At 50.8% G+C, this 13,360-nt stretch overlaps 3 protein-coding genes across 3 annotated transcripts; 2 read left to right on the top strand and 1 right to left on the bottom strand.

Moving 5' to 3' along the window:
• Positions 1 to 649: 649 nt before the first annotated feature.
• On the top strand, positions 650 to 1,237 carry EI90DRAFT_3238814 (uncharacterized protein; the record flags this gene model as incomplete). Its single annotated transcript, XM_039066525.1, has 2 exons — positions 650 to 945; positions 995 to 1,237. Exons 1-2 carry the CDS (start codon positions 769 to 771, stop codon positions 1,235 to 1,237), a joined length of 420 nt encoding a protein of 139 aa, XP_038911998.1. The 5' UTR covers positions 650 to 768.
• A 565-nt stretch (positions 1,238 to 1,802) lies between these two features.
• EI90DRAFT_3073766 (uncharacterized protein) lies at positions 1,803 to 2,367 on the bottom strand (the record flags this gene model as incomplete). Its single annotated transcript, XM_039061463.1, has 2 exons — positions 1,803 to 1,949; positions 2,003 to 2,367. A coding segment is annotated over one exon (266 nt), but the record flags the coding sequence as incomplete, so codon positions are not given.
• A 6,990-nt stretch (positions 2,368 to 9,357) lies between these two features.
• EI90DRAFT_3129123 (uncharacterized protein) lies at positions 9,358 to 10,425 on the top strand (the record flags this gene model as incomplete). The annotated part of the gene is made up of 1 exon (XM_039064160.1): positions 9,358 to 10,425. The coding sequence occupies one exon, from the start codon at positions 9,358 to 9,360 to the stop codon at positions 10,423 to 10,425; it is 1,068 nt and encodes a 355-aa protein (XP_038911996.1).
• Between the last annotated feature and the right edge of the window lie 2,935 nt (positions 10,426 to 13,360).

Genomic DNA, 13,360 nt, shown 5'->3' with positions numbered 1-13,360 from the left:
GGTCAGTGTGGGGTAGTCCTGCCAATGAGTCGGTCCTCACATCTATTTCAAGAACGGGTATGCTAATTTCCTCCCCAGATATCCTGATGTCATTGTCGCTATGGATGGTAATATGCAACATAAGCAGTACATGTTTGTTGGAGGAGAGATGGTTCTTCCCTGGAATGAAACCTGCTGTCAGGGGACGACTCCTGGGTCCCCATGACCCTCCCCTATGGTCCACAGCCTGACCTATGAACAGCCCTATCCAGGGCAACAACTACTGTGGGTCAGAGATGATATATAAAAGAGAGGCAAGTATATACAACTTGCCTACTGTGGGTCAGAGATGAGAAGGAAGTTAACTTCTCATCTTCCCACAGTGGCCACAATACATCGAAAACTTCCGGAGATATCCGGAAGTCACATGAGACCCGAGACCCGAGGTCCGGGCCATCTGGCCGCACTGAACATCCGGCACAGGGCGCGTGCGGGGAGTGCAACAGCCGGGTGCAGTCACGGGTGCGGGTGCGAGTGTGGGTGTGGATGCGGTATGGGCTAGGTCAGGGTGTATGCCCTGACACCTGCACATTCCTGACCCAGGCTGAAATAGATGAAGCTGCCCACCATGTCTCTGAGGCATGAGCTGCATCTAGAGGTTCTTTGGAATCTCGTCCTTCATCTCTTGTACCGGATGGTGCCATTGATGAATGCAAAGAATCCCACTGAGCCACAAAACATGAAGGGAAGTCAGCCTCCAAAACGGATACCTTCTGTTCAAAGGGCCTGATGGCAACTGTGTGCCATCATGATATTCCCCTCTTCCTATGTGACATGCACACTCCAGGCGAACGGCAACACTTCTCAGTTGCCATGCTCATCGCACTCAGCTGCCAGCTCCCCTCAAACGCCACCATTGGACTGATGTATGATGTTGGGTGTGTTCTTGATCGATCCGTGGCCAAGGTATGAGTTCGCACACTCTGCAGATACAACCTCTGATGTTTGAGTAAAGTATAATCTTATCCCTGAAATTGCCCCCAGATTGAGCATCGCAGTTTCAGTCTTCCATGCTTATGCCCATCAATTCTGTTGTCAAATCGCGTTCCACCCATGGAAATGCAACGGGTTTGGGAAGTCAAACAGGGAAGGGAATGAGTGGTTATGGTCCTCAATGGTTGACATGATAGCACCCGAACGCATGATGAGTGTGAGTCCCAACATGCCCTATACCGTTCGCTCCACAAGCCCGGTCTGATGCAATGTTGCTCCGGAAATATAGCCGGCAAAACAGATTGCAACTATTGACAGCAAAATCAAGCTAATTGCATCCCATGGTCGAGACTGTCTCGCTTTGTTGGCAAGGTCTAAAATGGCCACCATTCTTCATGAGGAGGCACTTTCGACTGAACTTCTCCAAGATTTGAAGGATAGTGGATTCATGACTCGTTTTCTTCAATCCCAGTGGGAAGAGCAAAAGTCTTTGCAGCTCTCCGTTCAGGCTTGTATGCACATTTCCAATCCCACATTCGGTGTTGGCTTATGCTGTTATGTCCTAGACAATGACCAAGCTGGAATGAAAAAGTTCGCAAAACTTTTGGAAGCTGAATGGTCGGCTCAGGCACATTCGGATGCATTGGAAGCCGTAAAGGAGCTGGATCGTATCGTCCTGATACGAACAATGGCTGATAGTTCTACCGATCTCAAGGAGCATTTCAAAGCTGCTCAGCATCTGCAGGAGTTACATGATGAATCCCAAAAATGCTTGCGCAATTTGACTGCCCAAATCGGTCTGTCTGATCTGAAACTTCCGTGAAATCCATCTGGCCCAGAAAGGGACTACATCGAGAAATATATTCTAGCCCGGTTCTGCAAACATTCTATACTTATCCGCTTAGCCAAGTACCAGGATGAGATGAACCCTGTTCAAAGCTCCCAACAGCGTGGAGGGTGGCTAGTTGCAAAAGTCGGTAAGCCTTCTCCTGCTTGAGGTGAATGATGCCGTAGTTAAGAGCCCATCCGGTACTTGAAGGATACTCAAGGATGGTCTCAGTGTTTAGTAGTGCAAACGACCCGCCCGAACCATTTCTGCCCATGTTGCACAATATAACGAGCTTGTCAACAGCCTTGAACATTCCGTCAGACCATCCTGGTTCCCAGACTCTCAAGTGCATGCGAAAATGAATGTCAAAGAGGTGCTCAATATGGACCCCAGTGATGAATGATGGACTAAGATGTGGGAGAGCCTGTGGAACTCCAACTGGTCCCTGGATGAGAAACCACCAGCCTTCATCGTCAATCAGCAGGTTTGCCACGGGATAGCAGCAATGCTATCACTTGCTCGTATTGAGGAAGAAAAGTGCAGGCTTGCCCGAGAAGAACTTAATGCACATGCCTGGATCGTCCAATCGGTGGACTTGTTGATTCGAATCATGGACAATATCCATCATATGTCACTTAAGTTCCACTGATTACCTGTATTGCTAATCTTCTTTTTCGATCCCAGCCCTATTCAACCACCGATTGCAACGACGCTTAAGGTTGTCCCTCAAATGCCGTGATACGATCGTAAACGGTCCATTTCCCAACATCAATCTATGGCATGCATCAGCACACTATCTACTCACAAACTTAGAGCGTCCTGATGCCAATGCTATGCCAAGTACCACTGAATATTCTTCCTTCCACCTTCTCCCACCGTCTTCCGCCACTCTACCCTCAGAAAGTAATGACATTGACCCTGAAGACGATGCTGAGGCCAGAAACGAGCTAAGTGCCCTTAATGGGCTTATTAGGATGAGTCCTGAGCTGGACATAGATGCTGATCATGCTGACCCCAACCTGCCTACCGATGCAGCTAGTGGCCTGGGAAATGCTCTCGACCCTGAGGTGGCCCCAAGCCATGTAGATGATGTGCTAGAAGCAGGGCCAGATGGCGCAATTGAACTTGTGGGGAATGTCGAAACATTCAGCGAGCCTCTTGCCAATTTGGCTCCACCTCCTACGGCTATTTGGCATAATCAATCAGGAGATGGAAATAATTCCAGCAGTAATGAGAACATCGAAGAGATGTTCTGGAATCAGAACCCTCATCCTCAGAGCCTTCCCCCAATTTCAATGATCTTTGATGCTATATGCTCACCCAGCAAATCCTCTCAGCAACAAAAGCCAACGAAAATTTGGAAGGAAATAATGGAGTTGTATTTGCCTAAAGAATCAGGAAGAGTGCGAATTCCCCTGGCCTCCCACCACTCATCCCACTGATGCTCCATTAGATGGTGAAACAAGACAGCCAGACAAGATACTACAAACACATCACAATCTTCCCCAATGCACTAGTAATGGCCAATCGCCAGCGGCTGATAGATGGCACGATAATTGATGCATACATTGAGATGCTGAAAGACCTCACTGACAAAAACCTGCGGGACCTGCTCAGTACCACCCGACCCCAAGTGATCATGTTTCCTACCCAGTGTGAGGGAATGCAACATCATTTGGCAGTTCGCCTATTGGATGTATGTTGGAGTGCACTCTTCAACACTGTGCTGACCAGTTCCTTAGCAAGCAACAAAAAAGATTCGAACTGATCTTTTTGAAGCAACCAGTTGGACAGTCCCATGCTATTCGAGGAAGTGCTGCCACTGGCTTCTTGGTGTTGTGAACTTTGAAGAGCAAGAGCTGTGCTATCTTGACAGCAAACCCATCCCCGAAACCTCCAATATAAACTGCCACGGCCCACGTTGGGTTTTTACAGTGTGTTGCCCGATTCTAGTCCATGTCCCAGTGTTAGTGATACCCTTTCTACAGATACTCCAACAACTGGTTGATTGTCAGGGCACACCTGCCTCACCCGGCTCCACCCGGCTCCACCCGGCTCCACTCCACCCAGCTCCACTCCACCCACTACCCCCTTCTCCCCCTTCCTATCTCCTCCTCCCTCCACTTCCCCCTCTTCCTATTTCTTCTCTGTCTCATTCTCTATTCTTTCTATTTCTATTTACACAGACGACTTTCCCTGATCGATGTACCACTAACCTGCCTGCGACCCATGCACGACGCACCCAGCCCTGGATGCTCCGGATGACCCCTGGGTACACCCAGCATGCATGCCTGCAGCGGATCCCTTCAGGATCCCCCATGGGGATACCCGGGTGGCTGGGGCTGTGCATGGGGACAACGTGGCAACTCTCATGTGACCTGAGCACCATGTATATAAACATACCTGGGGTGGGAACCAGAGAAGCAGTCTTCTTCTCACCATTCCCACTTCAGGTAAGTAGCTTAGTTTTCCTTCTAATGATAATTAACACCATTCCCACTTCAGGGACACCTGCCTGTGCCAGACCCGTCCCCGTATGCACCCACTTCATACCCCACCGGGCCCTCAGCACCGGGCGATATACCCGGACACTCTCAACCCCGGACCGGTCCCTGACATTGATGCTGTCTGGTTGTTCACTCACCCTGATGGTCAGCACGGGTTCAACTGTGTCAGGGACAGCTCCGAGAGCGGTGAGGTCCCGGTGCGAGGGACTCGATGGGACAGATGTCGGCTATGCGTAGCGGCGGTCCCGTCACGGGGTGAGCGTCCCCGACCACTTGGTCTGAAGTGGGAAGTTGGTTTATCATTAAAAGGAAGAAGCTATGGTACTTACCTGAAGTGGGAAGTTGAGAAGAAGGCTGCTTCTTCTGTTCCCACCCCAGGCGCTATTATATACATGCGGTCAGGGTCACGTGGAGGAGGCCACGTCATCTCTGCACACAGCCGCACCTCCCCGGGTGTCTCCGCGGGAGATCCCGGAGGTGGCCGCTCGGTAGGCAGGAGTGCGCGCGGCGCGTGCGGCGATCGGGGGAAAGGGGTTAGGTGTGTAGTGGTACATAGAGAAAAGGGAAATCGACCATAGAATAAAAAGAGAGAGAAAGGGGAAAAGTGAGGAAAGAGACTCGGGGGGTGATATCGGGGGAGCAGAGTAGGGTAGTGCGGCGCGGGGTGCGGGGTCGGGCGGGTGTGCCCTGACAAACTGGTTCAATTGGACCACAAAAGTAGTCACTGTAAGTATACTATCTTGCTTTGACCCGAGTATGACATTCATTAACAGTCCCTAGATGGAGGAACGACAACAGAATGGGTATGATTGTGGCATGTGGGTCATGGCCGATGTTCAAGCTGTGCATGTTGGGCTTGACGCCGCACCACTGGACATGAATATTGATAGCTTTCGAGATCAGGTAAAACACCAAATCCTTTCCCTCCCCTCAACAAATCCCTGCTGGCTGCCCACCTGGAAAACCTTGGACCCCCATCTCATTCATGAACTGCGGCAGCAAGCTGCTGAAGTAGCGGCAAGATTTCCCATCAATTATGCCCAACTTGAGATCGACCCCACGGACGCTCCAATAGTGATGGAGAGTGAACAAGAACAAATAGATTTAAGTGACTAGTAGGCATTCCCTGTACACTTGGTTCTGAACTCGTATCTAGTTCCCCCAAATGACATACCCCATTGATCTTAATTTCTTCACGGAAGATTTACATCAGAGACATCAGAGATGCAGTGTGTGAGAGTCTACATCCTGGAGAACATCCCAGGTCCATCCCCTGGAATGATGATCACTTGGAGTTCGTCACGGAACACGAAGATGACCCGGACTTCCTCTTCATCTACTCCGATGGGTCCAAGACAGATGAAGACAGCCAGAGAGTCACAGGCTACGGCGTAGTAGGGTACTCAGCAGGCGATATCGTCCTCGAAGGGAACGGCGCTATAGGAAGCAACGTGCAGATGAGCTAACAAAGGAAAGTGCCCACATTAGAACAGACAGGCCAGGTTACCACTCACTCACATATGTAGAGAGCCTACACAGAGCAGAGATGGAAGAAGCATGGAAGGCACGATGGTCAACAGCACCCGATCCCCCCAGCTCCGGATTCCACCTAGCAAACCATATCGCCCTGACACTCAGACTCACCCTGAGGTTTTAAGTCACTAGACCGAAAAACCTTTAGCAGACTAATCCAGTTTCGGACACATGCACATCGGGGAATACTACCTGTGCTTTTAGCTATTAGCGTGATGTTGGGCTATCCTCCAACCAGGCAACATCTGGATCCACATGTTCAAAACCTCATCTTTCTCGTCACTAACTTCGTCGGTATCAAGCAATTTTACCATGTCCCCAGCAAGTCTTCTACATCGGCACCCTTACCACGAAGCTCATCTCCAACGTCCCTAACGATTTCCCAGTGCTGAGCTGTGTCCAAGGTTTAAGGAGGTGGTATGTCAGGAACGTGCCAGAAGCGTATCCGGGTGACCCGCAAGGCGCACGAGGTCGTCCGGGCTCGTAAGGTCGGAGGGGCGGGACTTTAGCTTCAGCGACTCGGGTGGAGCGCTGCGCTTCGTTCTTACGTTGGTGTCCCAATTTCAGACAGAAGCCTTACGATGAGGATAAGAGTTTAGAGGGGGAATCCAAGTCGATATATGAACTGAGGTACATCCGGTGTAACCTACACGCGTTATAAACACAAGTAACTAAATGAGAGCGGCCCGGAAGGAGTGGCGGATCAAGCGCGATATTAATGAATGAAGAAAGGAACAAATAATCAATATCGGCAAACTTGGTCAACAAAAGGAAAGCAAGAAACAAAAGGAAGAACAATAGTCCGCAAGCGGACAAAAGAAAAAGAACCATCCGGCCGTCTAGCAAGCCGTCCGGCTGGCGAGCGGACAACAATGAAGCGGGCAACCTAGGTTGGAGGGTACGCGCGCGAGGGAGGAAGTGCGGATGAGGGTGACGGGTGGACGGATGGGTGGACGGATGATGATGATAGCGGGAGGGACGGACCAAGTGGCACTGGGGCGCATAGAGGGAGGTGACGGATATGTCGGGTCGTGACATGGTACCTTCTTGTCGATGTGCAGTTTAATGATGTCGATCTCCACCAAGCATTTGACATTTTCTTTCAATAGCGCCTACAAACGAACTGCTGGCAGAATTTTCGAGGTGGCTGTCAGTGTGCATCCAACAAAGTGAAGATGTGCATTTACAGATATTCCAGGGGTCAGCATTCCCGATCCTGGGTCGCTGCTGGTGTCCTATGCATGGAACCCAAGCTCATACTGAGCATAGAGGTGAGTCGAACGCCAAATGGAGATGCAACAGGAAGTTGAGGAAGGTGGTGGGCCCAGGCAGCGAGATACCAGTTTGCGTGTTTCTTTGTGAAGGAACCACTGTCACTTCCATGGAAGGATAAGGCTGTTCACATTATAGACAAGGGCAGCGCCGCAGCAGAGAAACTATAGAACACGACGATTCAACGAATGGTTGTACCCCAAAGTACTTCCGGCAGTTGCAACGTGAGGTAGATACTGCATGCCGCCTACCCATGATCGGGAGCCTAAATTTGTACCTCAGCATTTACGATGTCCACCATGTGCCTTTCCTTCCCCCCTCCTCCAGCAGTGCATGGAATGAGTCGGTAGTCAACTTCTGCATGTAACAGCCCATGGAATATGTCCGCATAATTTACTTTTCTGCATGCACACTTGACGGTTCTGATTAGTGACGTCCCAATATGTACAAGATTGGCCCACTCATGAAAGTAACTAAGGTTATTCTTTGTGCGAATCCATTGACATTTCCGCTCTGAGCCTCTGAACTTCATCCTCCAACTCCTTGCATCTCGCCGCAAGCCTTAGATAGTCGGTTAAGTCGACCTCACAATATGAACACTCTGAAGCCTCTCTGATGGCAGGCAAATGCTCGAGGGCTGAGAGTGGATCGTCTTCATCAGGTGTCTGTAACACTCTTGGATGCCTGACACCTGGGGGCATGAGCAGTGGCACTGCACCGATCTCCCTGTTTTTAAAATTTCTTAGTACCTCACCTTACCTGTAGTCTAGTTGTCATGGCGTCTTACCCCCTGAGTGCCTGAGAGGTCATTGAACGGGGAGCAGATGCTGGCTCTGAGGGTGCAGCAGGTAGGGAACCGGGTGTGGGTCCCATCTCTCTTTATTCGGTGCCATGTTGGCCAACGTATACTATCCAATATAATCCATATTGATCTCGTACTCTCTGAGTTTTGCCCGATGATTGCACTGTTGAAGTGTATTAGCCACCCAGTGCTCATCTGCTGTTGAGTACAATCAAGGATGTCCATGACCACCTTTCTCCTCGAAATTGGCAGAGACAGTATTGGTGCCCTGTGATACATTGTTTCAGTTGCCAGCGACCCACCAGAAGGGGCTGGTAGCACCTGGGGATTATTCATGACAGGTCATGTAAGGATTAAGTGGAAGTGTGACAAGCCAATACATTATACAACACCTCCGTGTTCTCCGTTCGAGCAGCATCACCATGATAGCGAACCCATTTGCCTCACGATCAAAGGTCAGCATACTCTGGTGTCACTGAATTTTACCGCTGAACGTAGCTAATAATTTCTACCCTGTGGCACTTGTGGTGTTGGATCTCCAACACTCTCATCGTTGAACGACGGCCACACAATTACAACGTGAATGGTGGGTATCCTTCCTCACTCCAGCAGCGTTGAGGTAGCCTACATTTGTTTCAATGTAAGTGCTGTTCACCTTTCGTTCGTGTTGTCCGAACGATTGAACTGATAAAACTTTGCTTTTGTTCGTGGGTGGCACCACCACACAATGCGCTACACATGGGCTTCTCAGCCATTAGCAGAATGGGGGTAAACTCCAGTGAGTGTCAATTCTCATTATCCCATTCTACAACACTCATTTAAATCTGTGTCGAAATAGCAACATCAGAACCTGCCACCATCCCAGTACTGCTCCGTTCAGGACTGTGACGTTTCTGGAAAGCGGAGGGCCCTAGTGTCCCCCTGCCACTCCAGAGATATCAATCGATCGCAGATCTAAACACCCAGGTCTTGCGGAGTTCTTACACGCTGCAATACCAGGGTGTGACAGGTCTCGCCATTTCTCTGCTCCGTTTCTCTTCCTTTTTCTCTGCTTCATTCTGTGCCTTGGACACCAGTGAACCCGTTATCAATCCAAGGACTCAGGTCGTGTGGAGTTCCCACAGGCAGCAGTACCAGGGTGCAGCAGGTCTCGCCGTTTCTCTCTGCTCCGTTTATCTTCCCCCCGTCGTCTGCTTCATTCTGTGCCTCAGGTATTGGTAAACCTGTTGGGCCCCGCCAGGCCATCGACACTGTGAGCCTCGTTGTTCCGATCCTAAACTTCCCTCACTGCTCAGGTAGCATGTATTGGTCTGACCACCTGCAGACGTCCTATCGCCCTCCCCAATCCTCCTCATGGAGCTCGTAGACCCCAGTGTTAACTTCTATTCCATTGTCATTACTGCTCCCCAATCACAAAGTCAGTAGCATACAGATTTGCAAGCATGAGCTTTGGGGATGTCAGAACCTTGCCTATTCCTGTCCCAAATGCCAATCGCCTTCGCCAAGGATGGAGATTAAATCCCGATGGCGTGTTCTATATTTGCGCACTTGAATCACTTGCCTGGGATGGGCCGCAATGCCCCTTGCGCCTCCTTTCGGGACAGGTGCAGATTGCATGGGTGGAGGAAGTGGTTAGTCCTGTTGTCGATCACTCACTGCATGGGACATTTGAATGGAGCAAGCTATCGTTACTCTACTCAGTTCATTATTACCATGCTGTGTTCGAAATATTCATCCTTCCTTCTGAGTCCCTCACCCACCCTAGTCAAGCACTGCTTCAAGAAGCCATTAATTCATGTATACAAGCTGAGCCCGAACTTTTCCTGCCAGAGTATGACCAATTTCCCAATGGGGCGCAGCGGTATTTGCGGTGTTTTGTTCACCCCATGCCTCTGCCAATGCCGTCACCTGAGCCCATCCCTTTCCCATATCCCAGTGGAAAAGAAGGCTGGACTGTAGGAAAGACCTTGGGTGAAGTCTTCATCAGGCGACTAGACCTGTCGAAATGGTCAAAAGCTATGAAGAGGGCAACAATGGACACCAATCAGGCCATCGCTGAATGTGTCTGTGTGCAGCACTGGAAGCAGCACCTTGCAGAGAATATCTCACATGGGATGTCAGGATCAATAGGTGTAGTTGTATTGCATGAGCTTGCCTCTGCATTCACTGATTTCCGTTATCATGACCGTTTCGAGCCTGCCGGACCCATGTACCCTCCTGGGGCAGTTTGGTTCTTTTGTCGATGCACTTTCATCCAAGATGGGTATATCCTGCTGCAATTCAATGGCCATCCATTTCGATGCCTGGAAGATGATGATGGCATCTCATCCGATCCAGAAGAGTTCTATAGTGAAAATGATTGGGACGTGGAGGAAGCGGAAGATTCTTCCACATCAGCCTCAGAAATGCGAAACCCCCATGAGTCGCCGTTGCTGCACACCTCCCCCTTCCACTCTTGGTGCAGTGGGAGGGGGCATTCACTGTGTCCAGAGACTTCCAAACACTGTTAGAACTGGGTGAGGGCGGACGATTCCGGAGGGGGACCGGAGACTTAGCAAGGAGGGACCTTGGCCTCAGCGACTCAAGCAGAGCGCTGTGCCATTGCTGTTTGTCCATTTGGTCCTTAATTTCACAGTAGGTGAGCAGGAAGTCTCTAGGGGGCATTTCAGGTCGATTTTAGACTAAGCCTAAAACGAGTATGTACAAGCGCCGATATATACATATAATGGTGAGGGTGAAAGCACGAGGAAACAAAGGGGATCCGAATCGGAATGAAGGCGTCCGAACAGGAACAAAGGGATGATAGAAGCGGAGCGGTACCGAAGGTCATAAGGCAGAACCTGTGGTACGTCCGAAAGGAGGTAAGGAGGGCGAGGCCCAGAGGGGCAGGAGGATGAGGGGAAGTGGGGATGATGACTAACTGGCTAGAATGGGAAGAAGCAGCAGTCCAAATAGGGATGAGGGGAAAACACGAGAGATACATTACAAGCGGCGAAAGTGCCAAAGATGATCCGTGGAGCTCAGGGGTTGCGGAGCTTACGGAGGTTATGGAGGCAGGGTTGAAAGTCCGAGGAATATTGGCAATGGTGTTTATGTAGTATGAGGTCACCAATGCAATGGACTAAGACTGAGGTGGAGTCAAAGTCCGAGGTAGGAACTATGATGGAGGCTCGGAGCAAAGGTATGAGCGGTGTCCGAGTACGAAGTACGGGACAGCAGCGGAAGGTCGTAACTTGGCAGGGGGTCGACGGAAGAGGGCCAGAGGGAAGAGAGAGGAAGGAGGAAGGAGGGAAGGTGTGGAGGAGAGGAGAGGAGTCAGGTCTGAAGGTGAGTATCGGAGCGGATGGGAGAAGAGTAGGAGGATGATGGAAGGGTGGAGGTGTTATGGGAAGGAAGTGGAGGAGTGGGAGGAGGAGTAGTAGGAGGGTGGCGAGAGGGGTGGTGTTCAGTCCGAGGTGGGTATCGGAGCGGATGGAGATAGGACAGGAGAGGGATGGAGGAGTGGAGGTGGCATGGGAGGTGAGAGGAGGTGTGGTGCCAGGACCGAAAGTGAATATCGGAACGGACAGCAGTAGGGTAGGACTCCGGAGGTGGTGAAGGAGGAGGTCCAGGAGTCGGGTCGGGATCGGGTATGCATGGATATGACAAACACCAGGCAAGGTCGTGGTGTCGCCAAAGCCCTTTACCTCTCCAACGCCCTCGTTCAACAGAACGAGGGGCATCTTATTCCTTTTGTTCCATAGACCATCTAGACCGGTGGCCCTATGGACCGGATCACCGTACAACTGCACCAGAGCGTCATCGCTTTCCTTCACATCCTCCCATGGGAGTCATTCAGTTTGGTGAAGCCTGAACCCCATCCTCCCATACCTTGGCCCCAATCTCCCACCCCCAACGAGAATCCTTGCCTCCCCCACTTCCTCTGCCATCCTCCTATGAGCCACCATCGAGGCCGGGGGGCAGCACTGCCGGATATCACACACTTCACTTCAGTCGAGCAAATCGTGGTGCAGGATGGAGGGACAATATCTCTTCTCAGCAATGCCATGATCATTCGAGGTATGCAAGGTGTATACAGGAGTGTTTTGTCTGTTATTCTCACACTGCATGGTGATATCCACAGGTGCACCTCCTTTACCCGTTTGGCCACTCTCCCCTACTCCTGAAGCTGGAGACCATGTAAAGAAGTGGAGAACGGAATTATCTGGTAAGCTGTCTGCTCTTTTCCTCTGTGGGGTCGTTTCCGTCTAATCTGGAGACGATATCTTAGAAGGCACTGTCAACCGAGCTTATCGTCAGACACCGATCCGCATTGTGGGGACAAATACTTCTGCCCCTACAATGGATCATACGCCTCCTGGGTGCGTGCCGCACCTTCGGCAAAGACAAGTCTCTTGAACGTCTCTCCAAAACACTGCGAGTTCATGGACACTTCCCAGCGACCGGTTAGCTATGATCCACTCCGCCCACACCTTGCGCTCATTGAGCATCATCGCCCCTTCCAGTACATTCCGCTGCCAATCCTTAACATCGATCTACTTCGTTCTCCCGATGGTCTGAAGTGGCTTCCAACATCTGAGTGGAGGGAGAAGATCATTGGCACGCAGTCCACGGTAAAGCAACTTCTTCGCCATGTTCAAGACGTAGTCTCCCATCTCTGCCATGCAGAAATCCTTCCCTCTCACCATGAAATTATGGCTATACTCAAGCGCGAGTCAGAAGTCTACCTTGACAAGCTGTTCCACTCCCGGATGATTGCGGAATCTGAAAACTACCATCATGACACCGTTATCGATATTGAACGCTGGATTGGAGAGCTATGAGGGCATCTTCGCTATTGCTACCTCGTTTCTCTTGATGCATGTGCCATATTGGGTGGTGTGGAACTTCCGACATGGCCAGTTCAAGAGTTAGTCCTTGGGACCATCTTTGACGCCTCAGAGGGCATTCACGCTGAGGTCCATGACCCCACCCTTAGTGCCTCTGCCTTGGCCTTCGCCCTCACTCTGGAAAGGTGGGGGGTTCCCCATTGGAGGGTGGAGTATGGCGAGAAATGCTTTGCAGTGTCTCGGTCATGTCCACCTTTACTTGACCAGGTGGCGGAGCTTGCTCTTCAATGGGAGATATGGAACTGCGCTGAGTCCAAGGATCCAAAAGGTGCTGTGAAGGGGGACATTGTTGTAGGATTTGACTTTGTTGTTATGGCAACCGCTACACATACCCACCCACAGCAATTCTTGTTTGTGGCCCCGAATGACAATCACTCTGCCCAGCACTTTGTCATGGAGCAATGCCTCCAAGCGCTTGCCCCCAATGGAGATCCTACTTCCTTCGAATGCTTCTCCAGCATGATGAAGAACATCCTTCAGGGAGTCTGGCTTGGGTTGAAATATGAAGAGGGTCTGCATCGTAGTACAGCCTTGGAAGGCAGGAAATGGAAGAACA

The sequence above is a fragment of the Cantharellus anzutake genome, assembly GCF_015039405.1.
Source record: "Cantharellus anzutake strain C23 chromosome Unknown EI90scaffold_55, whole genome shotgun sequence".
NCBI lineage: Eukaryota > Fungi > Basidiomycota > Agaricomycetes > Cantharellales > Hydnaceae > Cantharellus > Cantharellus anzutake.
The sequence above is the reverse complement of the archived record's forward strand: the minus strand, read 5'-3'. Positions and strand labels throughout refer to the sequence as shown.